General features: G+C 39.8%; 1 protein-coding gene across 1 annotated transcript in view; it reads right to left on the minus strand.

Annotated features, from left to right (window-relative positions):
* Nucleotides 1–463: 463 nt before the first annotated feature.
* DNAJC18 (DnaJ (Hsp40) homolog, subfamily C, member 18) overlaps nt 464–19187 on the minus strand; it is a 39461-nt gene continuing 20737 nt past the window's right edge. Inside the window, exons 3-8 of the mRNA XM_006866138.1 lie at nt 15012–15157; nt 11190–11375; nt 10313–10422; nt 9094–9203; nt 6067–6239; nt 464–588 (exon numbers count right to left, since the gene is read on the minus strand). Coding sequence (XP_006866200.1) covers nt 464–588; nt 6067–6239; nt 9094–9203; nt 10313–10422; nt 11190–11375; nt 15012–15157 — 850 coding nt within the window. The remainder of the gene's footprint in view (nt 589–6066; nt 6240–9093; nt 9204–10312; nt 10423–11189; nt 11376–15011; nt 15158–19187) is intronic.

Below are 19187 nucleotides of genomic sequence, written 5' to 3' on the forward strand. Positions count from 1 at the left end.
GTTCCAAAGGTTGACTCTTTGGGGAGATGATGGTTCTAATAAAAATAAAGGTATAATTCTTGGAACACATTGTAAATAACTAAAATTGCTTTGGCTAAGCCTAGGGATGCCTGGGTATTGAGACTTACCTGAAGAAGGGAAAAATGAAGACAATGTTTTGGGATGCCCTGAACTACATTCATAAAGGCAGGCTAGGCAAGGTACAAGCAGGGAACTAATCACGTTCTTTGCATTAATTCAATTTAGATGACCTGTGGACCTATTGCTCGTCCCTGGAGCCAATCCCCAGGAAGGAGTCTATGATGACAAGTTTGGCTCAATGCCCCTTCAATTCTGCCCAGCAAAGGAAGTCAGCAAATACTAAAATGTTCATCATTTCCTAATTTTGTTTTATAAAACGGAATTAGGAACATAAATAGTAATAAGTAACAAACCCCCAACCCTGTGTAGTGTTATCATCCTCTCAGCCACCTCTGCGTAGGCCAATAAGTTTGGACAGTTTTTCGCAGTTTTCAAGTTTCAGTGACTCTGCTTTCTGCTTCAATCGTTCATCTCTGTACAATCCTGCCAAATTTGTCAACTCCGACTCTGAAAGATACAAGAGGTCAACCAATTCATCAAACAAGTCGAGCTCTTTGGACTCATTCCGGTATTTCTGGAATAAAAACCTTTTACTTTATTTAATGCTTTTTTTGCCCCTGTCAGTTCTGTTTCAGAAACAGTTCCTCATCTATTCAAGAAACCCGCGTGAGGCAGCTACACTACGTCAGGTGGTGAGGATTAGAGGACACCTGTGCTCTATTATAAAGGCAGCGGATTTCGGAAAGCTGCACGTGTGCAGTAAGAGGAGACTGCTTCACAGCCTTCCTACCAACGGTATTCAGATGGTAGCTGGGAGGGAATGGAGCCCAACTGCCAGTTCCTGTCAGCTGAAACAAAGACAGCTGCTGCAGCATCCCCCTGTGCTAACTGATACCAAGCCTTTCTCTGGTGGCCATGCCATCCACAGAAGGCCAGGTTGCTGGTGGCTTTCTTCAGTCCCTCACCACAGGAGGGGCCCACAACTCAAAGACCAAAAGGCAGGTGGGCGCTTTTAACAGTGAAATCATCTGGATATGGTGACCTCTGTCTCCTGGACTAAATGAATTTCATTTCTCTTTGTGTGGAGAAGGGCATTCTATTTTTAAGCAGAATGGGATCTTTGCAGTCTTGAGTCTGTCTCTCTTTCTGATTCTTTTGTGAGCTAGACACACTTAGGAAGGAAAGTCTGAAAATCACCTCCCAAGCTGTGTTGTGTATAAAAGGATGGCATGCTTGGATGGGGTGTGCGGCTTCTGAAAGCCTCCAACAGAAGGCAGCTATTCAATGTTTAAAGGCCCATACTTGTGAAAATGCTATTTTTATCAGTTTGAAATATGCCTATTCCTTCTTAATCATCTTGCTGACAGATTTTGTTTTTCTTGGTGGAACGAGAGACACCTGTCTGATTAATCAGCAAACTGCCTGGAAACAGGAATTAATACTTAGCCAGAGGAAACAATGGGCATTGATTTCTGAATAAGTTTCTATCAACACAAAATACTGTCTGGAATTTCTGCTCACAATGATTCTATTTACACCAAGTAGGGCCCAAAGTACAGATTATGTACAGGACTCCAGGGTGAGGGTCATGCATGGAAACCCTCCCTATACAATGGGGCCAAAGAGCCTGGACTCTAGCCCAGCAGTTGCTTGGCAAGCAGCAGGTCTCCTAGGCTCCAGAACAATGTGCTCTTGCCACTTGGCACGAGTGTCTGCAGTGCTTGCTAGCCAGCGCTTGCCTTGGCACAGTCATCCTTGCAGGTGATGGGACTTCAAGGGGGAACGCGTACTGCACCCAAATGCAAACCTCAGCTCCTGTATCCTGCTCCAGAGCTCGTCACGGACACCATTTTGTGTGCTCCTCCGGGATGTAGGAACCCTAATTGGGAGGCTCCACAAAACCAGTCTGTGCTCTTGGCCCTCTGAAGTCACAGTTACATTAATACATGGAACATACATGGCTTTGCCTTTCTTTGAAATGGTTTCCTCAGGTTTTTATGTTTATGGAACTTTTCTAAATGCTTTAAAGCCTGGACTTTAGCTCCAGACCACAGCAAGAGCCACTGATCCGTAATATTTTCTGGATTGAAGACCGTTATATAAAGCTTATGAAAGAGACCGTCCCTCCCTCTAACAACTGCATATATTTTAATACTTTTCTCAAAAGATCACACTGCCTTCCATAAAGCTCATTGAAATCAGGTCACAGATCCCAGTTCCAGAACAATAACCTTACACAAAGTCTGTGCTTTACAGAACCATGTTTCATACCGTAACTCCCATGCTGAGAGAAACCTTTCAAACTGCTAATGAATACGCTACTTTGACAAGCTCTGTTAATATTCAATAACTCCTAAATACCTTACATTTTTTTTTTTTTTAATCTATGGGAGGGACAGGATTAACAGAGCATCTCTTTTCTTCTTTTTAAAAGGCTTGCCTAAAGCACTCCCTTTAGTTTCCCCTGCCTTGCTTGCCTGCCAGTGTAACAGATGGACAGAGCCTTGGGCCTTAAAGGTAAACTTAACTCAGGCAAATTGCCAAAAGCAAAGTCACAAAGCTTCTCCTAAGACTGCACAAGAGCCCAGAGCAGACTTGACTGCTAGAAGATTCCAATAAATCCCAACTATCTTCATGATCCAGGCCCTGAGACACAGCCAGTGAAAACCCAAGCCAAACAAGGCCTGGACTCCACCAGGAACCAAGCATTAACTATTTGCCAGACACTGTGCTAAAACTTCAATTCACACCATTTTGTATCATCCACACAAACATTTTGTTGTTGTTGTTATGTGCCAACAAGTTGATTCCAACTCACAGCAACCCTGTGTACAGTTTCCGAGGATCTAAATCTCTACAGGAGCAGAAAGTCTCATCTTTCTCTTGTGGAGTGGCTGGTGGATCTGAACCACTGACCATGTGATTAACAGTCCAACACGTAACCCACTACACTGCCAGGATTTCACACAAACATTCTAGGAGCCAGTTAGCTTTATTCCTGCTTCAAAGCTTAAGCTTCTATCCACACTGCTACCAGGCTTAAGGGCACAGAAAGAAGTACTCTTCTGGCAGGTGCTAAACTCAGCTCCGCCAGGTCAGGAGGTGGTTCCTGCAGTTACTTTTGTCCATTCTAGCCCAGTGGCAAGGCCACGTCCCCTGGCATTGGGATTATTATCCAGATGCAGCTGTGAAGGAGTAAACAGGGCAGTTAGTGTTCCCTGTAGGGATTACTCATAAAAATTCATCCAGATTAAGCATTCTAAGAAAAATCAGAGAAAAATTAACAGAAGATTTAAAAAAGACAATGGCTAACTTTGCTAAAAAAGCAGTTTCCATTCGGTACTTTGCCAAGAGTGAACTTTACTCTCAAGTGGGTTTATTTTTACAACCTCCAAGTGCTAAATTTAACTTCACAGGCTGCACTTGCTGTTGGATCCGGAGGACAGATGCTGTTCGTTCTCAAATGGCACTTGGGTTGTGTGGAGGCTCCGGACAGCCGCCATGTTTAAATGCCAGAAATAGACTGTTAAGAGATGTGTGCTAATAACATCCCATTTGGATCTTGTGAGTATATGCATCATGCTTACCCGCTGAGTTCTAATTTGTACTAAGAGTACACCAAAGCCCTAAAACTAGGCTTCATGGGTATAGGGACAAAAGCCCAGAGTCTACCTTAGATGCAATTTTTACTGTGAGCGCTTTGCACAGTTCCAGTATCTTGTTGCCACAAAGGAAGATATGTATGGCATGTGTGTATGTGTGTGTGTATATATATATATATATATATATATATATAGCTCTCTGGTAGCGTAGTGGTTACGAATTGGGCTGCGAACCTTAAGGTCAGCAGTTCGAAACTACCAGCTGTTCCGCGGGAGAAAGATGAGGCTTTCTGCTCCCATAAAGATTTACAGCCTCGGAAACCCTGTACAGGGTCGCTATGAGTCAGAACCACCTCCACGGCATATAACAACAACATATATATATGTGTGTGTGTGTATTTTCATCTTGTTCTTATAGAGAGCAATGAATCCAAAACCATTCTAAGGCTAATAATGGGGACTTGTTAGACATACTGGTACACTGTGGATTTAATCTGATTTGAAGTGATGCCAGCACTTCTACAATGCTTTTTCTGTTTTGTTTTTAAACTGTTGTAAAAAACATACATAACACAACATTTGCCAATTCAACATTTTTCAGGTTTTACACTACCTTGTATTCCAAGGCCTTTACCTTGTTCCAAATTTCTCCCCCTGATTTTCAGAGCCTGCAAAGCCTGGTGTAACAACGGGGTAGGGTACTTCATGTTCTCTTAGGTCCTTTGTTCAGTAAAAAAAGCAACTTTTTTATTCTGAGTGACTCCTCCTCATACTCCAGAGTCATGGCCCACCAATCTCCTTAGGTACTTTGAGAATTCAGCTAGGCATTGTATTATAGAACTAGAGGGCAGAGAAAAGGTCCCTGATAGTTAGGGTTAGGACACTATTCCTATTCTATTATTCATAATCCTCAGCATTTTCATAGTTTCCCAGTCCTGAGATTCCTCTCTTCAAAAGACAGGGCCCAAGGTACAAAACTGGAGCCCTGGTGTGGCACTGTAGGATAAGCACTGGACTGCTAACTGCAAGGTTGGTGGTTCAAACCCATCAGCCCTCCTGGGAAACCCTGACAGGGTCACTGTAAGTCAGAATTGACTCAAAGAGACAGGGATTTTGTCCTTAGAGACCCCACACTCCAGCAGGGAGACAGACATGTACCTGAGGAACCGAACACTGTGCAACCAGTACTATGTTAGCAGGATGAGCAGAGTGTTTTAAGAACAGAGGAGAAGGAAAGATTAACTTGGGGGAGGGGTTGGAAGTATGTGATAGGTCAGTGAGGACTTAATAGCACTGTGACTGAAGAGCTAATTTTATCAGACACTGTTAGATGTTTAATAATATCCACTAGTGTTTTAAGTGAATCAGAGTTTGCTCTTTAAAAATTAACCAGACCCAGGTTTATAAGCTATAGTTACTAATGCTATGTGTGTGAATGGAGGAAGGGTAGCAATTCAAGTGAGATAAAACGTGAGCCTGTGACTGAGACACAGGACTACCCTTCAGTAACACTCACTGGACTGGGCTGCTGAGTTGCCAACATTGTCATCCTCATTGTCTCCAATCCAATCCAGAACTAACCCCTCTGCTGTCCTAGTCGCTCATAGTGACCTTGTACGACAGTAGAGTTGTCCCATAGGGTTTTACAAGGCTGAAATCTTTAGGGGTTTCTTTCTACTACAGAGTAATTAGTTAGTTGGTGGCTTTGAACTACCGACCTTTTGGTTAGCAGCTGAATGTTTTAACCATTGTGCCATGAGGGATCCTTCCCATATTTTCCAGAGGTGAACACAGAGTAGAAGGGCTGCTCACAGTCATCCCTACTACAGGAGCTGACCCAGGGCATGCATCCTTTTAGTTTTGTGTTGCCACAGTAGGTTAGAGGTTGGAAGGGCACCTGACTCAAGTCTAGCAACTTATAAACCTTTAGTCTGGTTAAAAAGTTAGGCAGTACCAATCTGATTTCTCACTATGGAATGTGGAATTAGGAAACTGTGGATCAAATCAGTTAGCAATGAGAACTTTAAGAAAGAGCTTATATAAAATGTATAAAAAAGGTTGGGGGATTTGGAAGAGTGGCTAAGAGGATAGCAACCACAATAAACCATGGCAAAACAAAGTTATGAAGGAGGAAAGCCTGAGGGAGGAGAGGCAGGCAGTTGGCAGAGAGAGGCACAGACCCAGTGACAGAGCCACAGACAGTACTGCATAAGTTCCCAGCCACATGTATCTTGTCAATAATCTTCCCCTTTTTTGTAGTATCCTAAATGAACCATAGTTCTATCTGTTCATGCAAACAATGTATGGCCCAAACAAGGAGAGGGGAGGGATCAGGAAGCTGGGAATCATGGCTTCCTGCTAAGACCACTTCAGAGCTTCTTACTTTGTTGCTTCTCCTTCCAACAACTTGTCTGGATGTAATCGATGTAATCCTTCTCTATTGTCTTCTCTAGGTCATGCAGAGATGCTCCTCTGTAGGCCTTGTCAAAGTTTTTATCCACAAAATAAGGCACCTGCAGGTTCTGGGTTTCTCTAGAAATGGTGTGGCCCAAGGTCCTGAGACAAGGACAGAAACCCAGGTGAGTTTGTCGTATTTAGCACTATCGCTCTTAGCTTCACAGCCACCAGTCACCTCTGCACAGGGCAGATGTGGATACACCCAACATGTATTATTATTTCCATAGCAAAACAGTAAGTATAATGTAATCTTGATTGGTTTGATGTCAGCATGTCTATAGTGTGAATTCAACCCTGGCTTACAGAGTTTATTCTCTTACATGACTCACCTCTTATTTATTGCTTTGTACAGTAAAAGAACACCAAATAATGTTTTAAAAAACCAATTGATAAATTATTTGTAGACTCTACCATGGTATCTTGTTAAGTTGTTGTTAAGTGCCGTCGAGTCGGTTCCGACCCATAGCGACCCTGTACAGGGTTTCCGAGGGTGTAAATCTTTACGGGAGTAGAAAGCCTCATCTTTCTCCCGCGGAGCAGCTGGTAGTTTCGAACCGCTGACCTTAAGGTTCGCAGCCCGATTCGTAACCACTACGCTACCAGAGCTCCTTGGTATCTGGTTATTGGTAAATGCTGGACTAATGAACTGATTAACATTACAGTAAACTATTTACAAATAACCAGATGACTTATACCAACCTAGTAACGATTTTTAGGACATGATAAAACATACTTTATCTATAATTGCTAAGTGAGAACTACAAAAAACTCAGACAAAAGATTTCAGTGATGATTCATTTTAACTTTTTGAGGGTCAAAGACATCTGATGGTATCTGGTGCTCAGAATCACTAAGAGTTCTAGGTTAAATAAATTCTAATCATATGGAGTTTGGTGCCATATGATAAGCACTGAACTGTGAACCACACAGTCCATGGTTCAAGCCTATCAGTTGCTCTGCAGGAGAAAGATGAGGCTTTCTGCTCCCATGAAGATTTAAAGCCTTGGAAGCCCTATACAGGGACATCATGAGTCGGAACCTACATGATGGCACTTAACAATAACAACAATATGGAGATATAGAAGGGATCTCAAATTCAGGTTAAAAAAGTATGATACATTTGCAAAATCCAATGGATTTAGTGCAAACTGGACAAATTCTACCTTAAAGGAGTTACATCTCCATCTTATCTCTCTGCTTAAGGATCTTGCCAAATGTCTAAAGGCTCAGGCCAGGACTGCTCCCAATTCATACTGGGAAGGCGTTAACAGAGCAGGTGCCTGCCTGACCCGTGAACTGACAAAAAAGGAGGTAGCAGTATTATATGGAGAAGCACTGAAAGTCAGAAAATAGAGGGAATGAAGCCAGTCTGATCTGATGGCAACACCTCCCTCTGAGTCCTCTCTGGAAGAAGGAAGAAACTCACTTGGAGTGATAATCTCCAGACAACAGAGATCACTAAGAAAGACCCTTTCCTGTGATGTATCACACCATGAGATCTATATTTTGTTTTGTCCACTAAACTACAATAATGAGTGGTGTTGCTAAAGTGCCAGTCAGTTCCAACTCATACCGACCCTATGTAGGGTTTCTGAGGAGTGGCTGGTGGATCTGTACCACTGATCTTTTGGTTAGCAGTCCAGTGCTTATCCTACAGTATCACACCAGGGCTCCCAATAATGAGTTGTTGTTAAGTGCCATCGAGTCAGTTCTAACTCACAGTGTTCTTGCATAGGGTTTCCAAGGAGTTACTTGTGAGTTTGAACTGCTGACCTTTCAGTTAACAGTTCAGTGCTTATACTACAACGTCATGCCAGGGTTCCCAAATAATGTGGTGGTGGTGGTGGTTATGTGCTGTGGGGTCAGTTTCAACTCATAGCGACCCTGTATAGGGTTTCCAAGGCTGTAAATCTTTATTGGAGCAGAGAGCCTCATCTTTCTTCTGCAGAACAGCTGGTAGTTTCGAACTGCTGACCTTGAGGTTAGCAGCCTGACTTGTAAGTACTACGCTACCAGAGTAGTAACTCATTATTTATTATTAATCAGAAAAAAGATTTAATCCAGTGATTTTCAAATTTAGTGTATACTAAAATTATCTGGCAGGCTCCTAAAAACTCAGATTGCTTGTCCTCACCCTCAGAATTTCTGATTTAACAGATATTAAATGGATTCCTGGTGTGGTGCTGTAGGATGAGCACTGGACTGCAAACCACAAGGTCAGCAGTTCAAACCCACCAGCTGCTCTTCAGGGTCGCTATGAGTTGGAACCCACTCCATGGCACTTAAAGATGACAACAAATGGAGCCTAAGAGTTTGCATGTCAAACAAGTTGCCAGTTGATGCTTGTTGATCGACCAAACTTTGAGAACAGAGTTAATTGAAATAATTTATTGAAGATATAAAAATTTCCCTATCAGAGCTTATATTCACATGCAGTAGCTAACAATACAATGAATTTCTGTATTTTCAGCAAAAGTAAAGAAATGGATACTAATGTTTAACGTGTAAACTTGTCATGAATAAAATCCTATTTCTTGTAATTTTTAAAATTGAAAATTATCTCTGGATAATTATGGTCCCAAGCCCACAGGGGCCTAAGGATCCTATCATAAACTCAATAGGATCCTTTCCAATTCTAACATGGTATGACAGGATTTAATTTGAAGCTTAAATTAATCTATGGGCCCTTTAGAAATCAGCTACTGCTGTTCTGCAGCTGACCAGATGATGTCACTGCAGAACAAAACAACCTATCTCCTGAGGCCTATGAGACTGCCTATAAGGGAGATTTTAGAATCTCTTCACTATTACTATCCAGCTGTCCCTTTAAATATAAAATCAAGGTTTTCTTCAGTGAAAGGTGAAATGAAATGTTAGCAATGTATCAGAAGAACCTTCAAGTTTTGCACCCCCCAGGCTGTCATTAAGAAAGAGTTATAAATATTTGACTTACGATTTGTAAAATAGACTATATGGGGGATTAGCAGCCAGCAGCTGGGTAATGACAGATATAATCACAATTACAAGGACTGGAAGTAACTGGATAAATGCAGAATATGTAGTCTGAAAAAGACAAGTATTGGGTACAATGTTATTCTTCAATATAGAGCACATTGGTAAAATAAGATAATTTTCCCAAAGAAAATACAAATCACCAACGTACTGCTCAAAAGAGTCCACAAAGCCCAATGTTCTTCTGGGTAGACTGTTGTGCTTTCTTTTGAAATGTACCAAACAACCCTCATTTTCTCTAATGAGATGGCTAAAGGAGGCCCGCCTGCCACCCATAGTCATCCTCAAGCTCTCTTTTCGAAGACCAATGAAGTAGACACTTCTGGGGAGTCTGTCCACACTGTGGACCTCATGAGATTGGGGGGCAGCTTCTGGGAGCTATGTCAGTGTTATACAACACCTTTTCGTTGGGCACAGCTGATTGGACTGGGGGAAAAGCTAACTCTACCAGGGATAATCATATTCATCCTACTAGGTATTTGGGATTAAGATTCATCCGCCTGCACTGCTAGGCAGTCAGTCACTTGAAAAAAAAACATATACTCTCAGGCACTGTGGAGTAGAGAGAACACAGAAGATGTATGTTGTTGTTGTTGTTAAGTGCCACTGAGTCATTTCCGACCCTTAGTGACCCCGTACAGGGTTTCTGAGGAGCAGCTGGTGAGCTTGAACCACCAATCTTGCAGTTCAAACAGGTTTACAGTCTGGTGCATTAATCACACCAGAAGATAAATAGAGAGATGTAGAAAAACTGGAGATACAATCTAGCCCCAAGCCTGGGTGCCTGAGACATGCCGTCTGCCATGAGGCCCAGCCAAGCTTCCTGTCTTTGAGGTTCAGGAGTTGCCCTTGATCCCTAATCTGAAATCCCCTATTAGTTCTGAATATTTTGAAGGGGCCTATTTCATGCAGTTAAGATCAAGACAGCTCCACAGGGGAACTGAGTTCCTGGAAGTGGCATCAAAGAATGAGGGAAGTGGAGGTAGAAACCATTCTGGCCTATTTTGGTCAGTTATCCAGTTCTTACTATCGCCCCTACTTTCCTAATAATATTTTAGCACTATATTTCAAGTTTGACTTCTAAAACCTGATCATATGTCACAAAAGTCAGTTCAGTACAACTGTTTATGGACAGCACCTTTCCTCTCCTCTCTAGGTACCTGAGGTTTATCTTCTTCCTCTTCCTTCCGTGCCTGCATCCTCTCATGTCTGTGATGCCGGTGGTAATAGTGGGTATCATCTGTCACATTTGAAAACATATGAATATTTCCTGGTTCAAAGAAAGAAAAATACTTAGTATGAACTATGGAAAGCTTTCCTTCCTTGACTTTTTCAAGGTCTCTGCACCCAACTAGATTCTTTGAGGGCACTGTCCCATTTTACTGAATAGAAAACATTGAGACAATAGTACGCTAAGTGAACCAGGTGGAAATAGAGTGTGCCTAGTTCTCCAGCCTTTATTTAGATTGCTTTTGCAACTAGTGAGTGAGGAACTCCCTCTTCCCCACAGGCTAGTGAAGGAAAGTTTTGGGGCCATAGAGCCTGTCTGACATGTTCATGTCTGCTTCCTTGCCCAATATTAGATTCTGTCACTGGTATCATTAATAGCACTCATAAAATTCAACTTACTTCCTAGACATTTAATTATCCCAACTTTCAACTCCTTTGGGGTACTTTTGTAATTTTTATCTTTATACAGCAATTTTACAACAATAATAAGAATAGGCATTTTGCTATTTATTTATAAAGTACTTAAAAAGCTCTAAGCCTTACAGAAGCCTTGTGAGGAAGATACTATATCAGTCCCTATTGCAGGTGAGAAAACTGAGTGTTACAGTGACTACATGATTTAGACAATTCATGCACAACTGAAAAACAGTCTCAAATCCCAGATCCTGATTTAAAATCCTTGCTGTTTTCTATCATATAACTGACACTGTTGCTCAGACAAAGCCACAAGTATGCATATATGTGTGTATGTATATATGTATGCATATATGTATGTATTTATTTTAACAATAATTTGGAGATACTAACCTGTAGGAAAATGTCCTCCAAAGAAGACATTGAAGAGTTCTTCTGGAGTGATATCGGCTTCAAAGTCCTTGTAATAATTATAAGGTCTGGCTTGAGGAGCAGTGAAAGTCACCTGTTCATCTCCATATTCATCATAGCGGAGTCTCTTGTCAGGATTGCTCAGGACGGCAAAGGCATTTCCTATTGCTGCAACCCAAAGCAGAAAGCATGTGAGCACACAATCTTTCTTGTAGCCAAGGGTAATCACAGTAGCAGTGATGAAGAGCCCAGAGTAAACTGTTACTGAACAACTTCACAGGGGCCCAACGAGAGATGCGTGGGCCTGGAATGCTCAATAAAGTGCTTGCCCTTGAAATTTTCCATAATCTAATTTGATAAGCCAGAAACAACACTAGAGTCAATCAGATTAAGAACTGTTGAAGTGAAAGTTCCCTTCTAATCAATAATTCTTGAATTATCTCTGTTGTCCTATAAGTCTGAATCCCACATTCCAAGTTGCCAATCACTGAAAAAACCAGACATGCTGGGGAAATGCTGCTGACTGGCTGGCCCTCATCAAAAATGTATTCTTCAGGACATCTAAAATACCACCACCTTCTTCCAGGATCTTCAGAGCATATATGTATGATTAACTTGGCCTGGCCATAATGCATACTTATGAATGACTGTGAGCAAAATGCCTCTAATGAATGGAGAACCCGAGTCCTCTTTATGGATGCTATTTTACCATATGTGAGTATTTGTGCTTCCCAGTCACTTCTTCTTATGCAAAAGGCATAAAATTAAGTATTTCTTTTCCATTCTTTTCTGAATTCGTCCATTAGGATGTGTCTTAAGCAACCACATCCGAAAAGCAGGTACAAGAAATAATCATGGAAATTATTTTCTACAGTAGAATGTCAAGAGAAAAAAAAAAGTTAAATAGAGATCCTCAGTTAAGTGGAATGATGCGCTGTTTAGCTTACAGCAGGGATATTTTTTTAAGCAAAACAATCATTTCCATCACCCCCCAAAGTGTTAGACCACAAAAGAGACCACCACTGAAGTTACTGCAGATGAGAAATTGTGGTAAGTGTTTTTTTCAGTTTAAAAGTTTGTATAACACTATTTAGTACTTGTCTATCAAAAGTTAGTTTCACATATAATGTCTCACTTGAATCAATACTGACAGATATATATGGTAACATGCCAATTAGATGGAAACTAAACTTTTCCTAGAAAGTGTTCACAGAACATCAATCAAAAGGTCAAAATCACACATCAGAATAAAACTGTTTTCCAATATTATTATTTTTTTTTTTACTTGATAGTAGTAGTTATGGTTTGGAAATAGTTCACACTTAAATAGTGGTACCCTAACTTGAAGTCCTGTAGGATGAGCATTGGACTGCAAGGTTGGTTTGAACTGCAAGGCCAGTGGTTCAAACCTACCAGCTGCTCCTCAGAAACCCTACACAGGGTCGTTATGAGTTGGAACTGACTCGATAGCACTTAACATCAGGAACAACAACTTGCAGTAGGAAAAAATCTTCCAAATAAAATAATCAGTAAAAATCAAGCAGAAAAAAATTTAAATCCTCCCAGAGTCCTCATCAGTCTTATTTCAGCTTACTTTAAAAAACCCCTAGATGAAGGACAAAAGCCTGAAGTGATCACATACATTTGCCATTACTTCTCTTCCCTAGGCACAAGTAGGCAAGCTTTGCCCAACTTCTTTTAAACATACAATCAATAGAAACCTTGAAAAAATACTTTAAGACAGTCTCACCCTACACCTCTGAATCAATCAACACTATCAGAAAGAGCTTTTTTTTTTTTTTCTTAAAGAGTATTTCTTTATGATTTATGATACCATAAATCTTTATGATTTATGATTTATCTAGCTAGGGAATTGAGTTTCATGGATTAGCCAAGTGACAGCATCAATAGACTCAAGTGTGGCAACAGTAGTGAGGTTGGCCCAGGATCGGGCAGTGTTTCATTCTGCTGTGCCTAAGGTCGCTTATGAGTCGGTACCGACTCAATGGCACCTAACAACAACAAGGATGAAAAAGCTAAGCAGAAAAATCTACACAATTGCTTAAATATTTAAATTCCTTGAAATCTAAAAGATTTCCCAAAGAAATGTCATTAGTCTTGGGAGAAACCTTATGTGAAAGTAGAAAGAGAATGTGGATTGTTTCATCACAGAAATTATAGACAGAATTAGTTTCTCTGTGGTATATCTACCAAAGTAGATTGCTTCCTAAGGTAAATGTTGACTTAAAACATTTTTTTTATTTCTCAGGCTCTCGCTCTATTTTTTTTAACTTCCATTTTGAAAAATTTCAAACCTATAGAAAAATTGAAAGAAAAAAAAATTGTACAATGAATGCTTGTATACGCTTCACTTTGATTCACAATTTGTTAGCATATTTGCTACATTATTTCTCTCCCATAGAGCATAATACATTCACCCATATATATGTTGTTGTTAAGTGCCATCAAGTCTGTTCTAACTCATAGTGACTCTGTATAGGGTTTCTAAGGAGTGACTGGTAGGTTTGAACTGACAATCTTGCAGTTAGTGCTTATCTTATAGTGCCACAGCAGGACTCCACCCACACAATTATAATATATATAATTTGCTATGCTGAATCATTTAAAAGTAGGCTGCATATACTATGACATTTCATCACTAAATACCTTAGCATACATCTACTAAAAGAAAAATATTCTCCTACATGACCATAGTACATTATTACACCTAAGAAAATTAACATCAATAGGTCCATTCAAAGTTCATGTATTACATTTGGTTTTGTCTCCTTAGTTTATTTTATCAGGCTCCTACCTTTTTTGTTTTTCATTATATTGCATTTTTTTTAAAATTAGGCTAGTGGTCCTATAACCGACTCCACGGCACATAACAACAACAAAAGTGTTCCTATAAAGTATCTCATATTCTGATCATTTCTTTATTATTAGATTCAGGTGAAACATTTTGGCAAGAATATCGCATAGGTGCTATTTGTTTTGCATCAAAACACACGTTAGTTTGTTCCACTTTGGTGATGCTTACTAATTGGATCACTGACCAAATTGGTGACAACCCAAATCTTCAATATAAAGGATTTTCCCCCCTGTAATCAATAAATGGAGCAAAATCAATAATTCTGTGAGTGAGACTTTGAGATCATGTGAGTATCTTATTCACCAACACCCAATCATCCAATGAGTTTGGCATCCACTGATGATCCTTGCTTGAATCAATGACTTCACTGGGTGAAGGTCTTAAGTGAAATTTTTATTACATGTTAAATCCAAAATACTTTTTTAGATTGTATTTATGAAATTATCACTAAAATTAGTAGAATATTTAATCTATCATTAAAGATTAAATCTTTATTCCACTGATTTTAAGCTTGTTTTTATATACAGCCTTTCCATATGTACACGTTAATTAGAGGGCTTTCATGAACAAAGAGTTTTATGGTCAAAAAAGTTTGGGAATGCTGCTTAGTTACTACTTGCAAGCTGCCTAAATTCCACAAGAGGAATCATATTTGGTTTGCTCACACTGGAACACTGTACATAGAAAGACTTCATTATTTGCTGAATCATTGAATGAAAGGCTATAAAAGGTATTGCAGAAAAAACAAATATGTTTCTAAAAGTAATTAAAATTAAGGTGGGAAAGAGCTACATGCTGATAATAATTTTTAAAGAGGGGTGTGTGTGTGTAAACCTGCTATGACTTTAGCAAATACAAATTAGGCTAAGAATAACTTCTTAGGATCAACCTGTAGAAAGGCAGAATTAAACATCAGTTTAGGCTCAAACCTTTGAAAGCATCTGTTGCTCCAGGAGCACAGTTCTTGTCAGGGTGAAATTTCAGGGCGAGTTTTCGATAAGCTTTCTTAAGTTCTTCATCACTGGCATTTCGTGAAACTCCCAGAATTTCATAGTAATTTCTGCATTTTTTGATCCTATAAAATACATTAAAAAAATGTATGTTTACAAAGGCTCCTTTTGTACAACTAACTAAAAAATAGCATAATGATTTTTCCTCCAACCTCTGATCCCTAAAACAAAGTGAAAAGAAACTTGGTGAACACATCAATGAAACACTAAAACTCAAATTGTTTAACAAAAATGTAATACCTTTCACATCAACTATTTTATTTTTTCTATATCCTTGCAAGTAGGCAGAACAAGTATGCTGATCTTTACATCAACATACAGGCTAAGGTTCTGAGAGATGAACCACAGGACAGTAAAATCAGAAAAAAAAAAAAAAAAAAAAACCCCACAAAACCTAACCACCCTATTGATTTCTCTCTTTCATTTTTCTATGGGCAGCCTTTTAAACTTTGATTTAAACAGTTTATATACATAGTAGAAGGGAAAAAAAATCAACAGTACTAAACTACATGTACAAAAAATTTTCTTTGTTCCCTATTCCCTGTACCCCAGTCTCCCACCCTAGGTGCATTCACTCTTAGAAGTTTCTTATGAATTCTATCTATGGCAGCATATAGGTACAAAGATATCCTTATCTAAATCAAAGTATATTATAGTTATCTTTCTATATCTTACTTTTTTTTAGCTAACAATATACCTTGGAGATTGATCCATATTACAAAGATGGGAAGAAGTACTGAATAATTTTAGACTAGAGTGGCAGTTCCAAAAAAAATTATTTAATCTTTCATTGTGCTTTAGGTTAAAGTTTATATTGCAAATTAGTTTTTTCAATCAATAGTTCTACCACTCATCTGTCACTGTGGTGGCTTACATGTTGCTATGATACTGAAAGCTATGCCAGTAGGGTGACCCATGGTGGACAGATTTTAGCAACGCTTCTAGACTAACACAGACTAGGAAGAATGGTATAGGCGAGAAAAAAGACCCTATCTCCGAATATATAAATGTAGAGTCTTGTTATTAAGTATTAAACAGGAAGGAGTAAACAGAAGACAAAGACAAACATAGATTACCTAGGTGAGGGAAATCATAGACCCCATGATAAATTTCTAAAGTTCTATCCTTACATGGTGACCTTGTATAGGACACAAAGAACAAAGGCGAGATTTCCTCCTAGAACCACACCTGACAGCAGCAGCCATACATCCCATATGTATGCAGGGTCTATGGAGAGAAGGAAGTAGACTATATGTAGATAGGAAAAGTTTACAATTTCTGAGGTTCTTGGAGTATAGCATCACAACCATTAAGGGATGTGTCCAGGAATATTTCTGTAAGGGCTGGCTGGGGGAATTGGCTCAAAAACCACTGTTAAATATACTCTATTTTCTAACTCTGACAGTTCAGCAGTCAGAGGTGCATGAGATACTCAAGAAAAATTGGCATCTGAACACTTCTTTGCCTTGTTGGAGTCATTCACAGGCAAAAATCCTTTGGATTTTAAGTTCTACAGCAGAAGGAATAGGCTGACCATTTCTGAATAGTTAGCCACTGAAAAGCTTATAAATAGCAGTGGAACATTATCTGATATAGTGCCAGAAGATGAGTTCATCAGGTTGGAAGGCACTCAAAATATGACTAGGGAAGACCTGCCTCCTCAAATTAGAGATGACCTTAATAATGTGGACAGAGCAAAGCTTTTAGGACTTTCATTTGCTTATGAGACACGACTCAACCTGAGAAGAAACAGCTGCAAACATCCATTAATAATCAGAAAGTGGACTGTATGAAGTATGAATCTAGAATAATTGTAAGTCATTAAAAATGAAATGGAAAGCATAAATATCAATATACTAGGTAATAGTGAGCTGATAGGGAAATGTATTAGCCAGTTTGAGTTTGATAGTCATATGGTTTATTATCTCGCTGCTGAAGCTCTCGCTGCCTCTGGAGACTTTTCTTGTCCTTTCCAGATTCTAGAGCTACATTCCTTTCATTCTTTTGCTCTTGGCTTCTTTCTCCACTTTCAAGGCCAGCACCTTCAACACTCTCTTTGCTTCTTCACATTGCCTTCTCTGAGAATATCAGAAAGATGTTTACCTATGCTTTATTGACTACGCAAAGGCTTTCGATTGTACGGATCTATGGACAACACTGAGAAGTATGAGTATTCCAGAACACTTAATTGTACTTTTGAGAAATCTGTACCTGGACCAAGAAGCAGTTGTTCCAACAGAGCATGGGAACACTGTTACAATGTTACAATACCTTCCCTCCTTCCCTCTCCCTTCCCTCCAACTCCATTTTGTCTGTTTCCCTGCCCTAAGCTACAACGCACATTTAGTTTAAAAGACAACATGGCTTTTGATAGGCCAGAGCTAAATCACCCCAGCAATGACCACTACCTTCCTGTTGAACCTATATAAGTCCCCTCCCTTCCAGTTGACTCCTCTCTCTCTTCTTCTTCTTCCTCTCCTCCCGTCTGCCTCCTGCCTTCTCTCTCCGGCAGAGGTTATCTTCCTCACCCTGAATAAAAGTCTCTATCTAGATGGGCCATTTGGAGTGAGGTGTGGTTGATGAGCAGCACTGGGGTTGTTTTTCCCCTTTCAAACACTGTATGTTTTAAAATTGGGAAAGGTGTGCGACAAGGTTGTGTTCTTTCACCATACTTATTCAACCTGTATGCTGAGCAAATAATACGAGAAGCTGGGTTCTATGAAGAAAAACGTGGCATCAGGATTGGAGGAAGACTCATTAACAACCTGCGATATGCAGATGATACAACCTTGCTTGCTGAAAGTGAAGAGGACTTGAAACATTTACTGATGAAGATCAAAGAACACAGCCTTCGGTATGGATTGCATCTCAATGTCAAGAAAACAAAAATCCTCACCACTGGACCAATAAACAACATTCTTATCAATGGAGAAAAGATTGAAGTTGTCAAGGACTTCATTCTTCTTGGATCAACTATAAACATTTGTGGAAGTAGCAGTCAAGAGATCAGACGACGTATTGCATTAGGCAAATCTGCTGCACAGGAACTTTTTAAAGTGTTGAAGAGCAAAGATGTCAGCTTGAGGACTAAGGTGCTCCTGACCCAGGCCATGGTATTTTCAATAACCTCATATGGATGTGAAAGCTGGACAGTGAATAAGGAAGATCGTAGAAGAATTGATGCCTTTGAGTTGTGGTGTTGGAGGAGAATACTAAAAGTGCCATGGACTGCCAAAAGAACCAATAGATCTGTTTTGGAAGAAGTGCAGCCAGAGTGCTCCTTGGAGGCCAAGATGGCTAAACTTCGTCTCTCATACTTTGGACATATTGTCAGGAGGGAACAGTCGCTGGAGAAGTATGTCATGCTGGGTAAGATGGAGGGTCAGAGAAAAAGAGGAAGATGGATTAGCCAGGTGGCATCATTGATGGCGTCAAGTGTGGCAGCAGTAGTGAGGTTGGCCCAGGATCGGACATTGTTTCATTCTGCTGTGCATGGGGTCGCTATGAGTCGATTCTGACTCGATGGCACCTGACAACAATGGTTTATTATGTCAGGAATGACAAACTGAAAAGGAATGGCTACATTCATCATCAAAAAGAACATTTCAATATCTATTTTAAAGTAAAATGCTGTCTGTGTTAGAATAATATACATACAGCTACAAGGAAGGCCAGTTACTACAACTATTACTCAAATTTATGCACCGATCACCAAAGCCAGTAATGAAGAACTTTACCAACTTCTTCAGTCTGAAATTGATCAAACATATAAACAAGATGTATTGGTAATTACTGGTGATTAGAATGTGAACGTTAGAAACAAAGAGGAAGGATGGGTAGTTGGAAAATATGACCTTGGTGACAGAAGTGAAGCTGTAAATCACATGATAGAATTTTGCAAGACCAAAAACTTACTCACTGTAAATACTTTGAGCATTTCTGATCCCGAATTGTAACCTCTTACTTCCCTAATAACCCCCATAACTGTGAGTCTGGTCTGTGAGTTCTGTGTGGACACTGCAATAGATGATTGAGTGTAGCTGAGAAGTCGAGAGCGCTGTGGGAGGGATGGACAGCTGGTGTCAAAATTGATGA

This window comes from Chrysochloris asiatica, unplaced genomic scaffold (assembly GCF_000296735.1).
Source record: "Chrysochloris asiatica unplaced genomic scaffold, ChrAsi1.0 scaffold00087, whole genome shotgun sequence".
NCBI classification, from domain to species: domain Eukaryota; kingdom Metazoa; phylum Chordata; class Mammalia; order Afrosoricida; family Chrysochloridae; genus Chrysochloris; species Chrysochloris asiatica.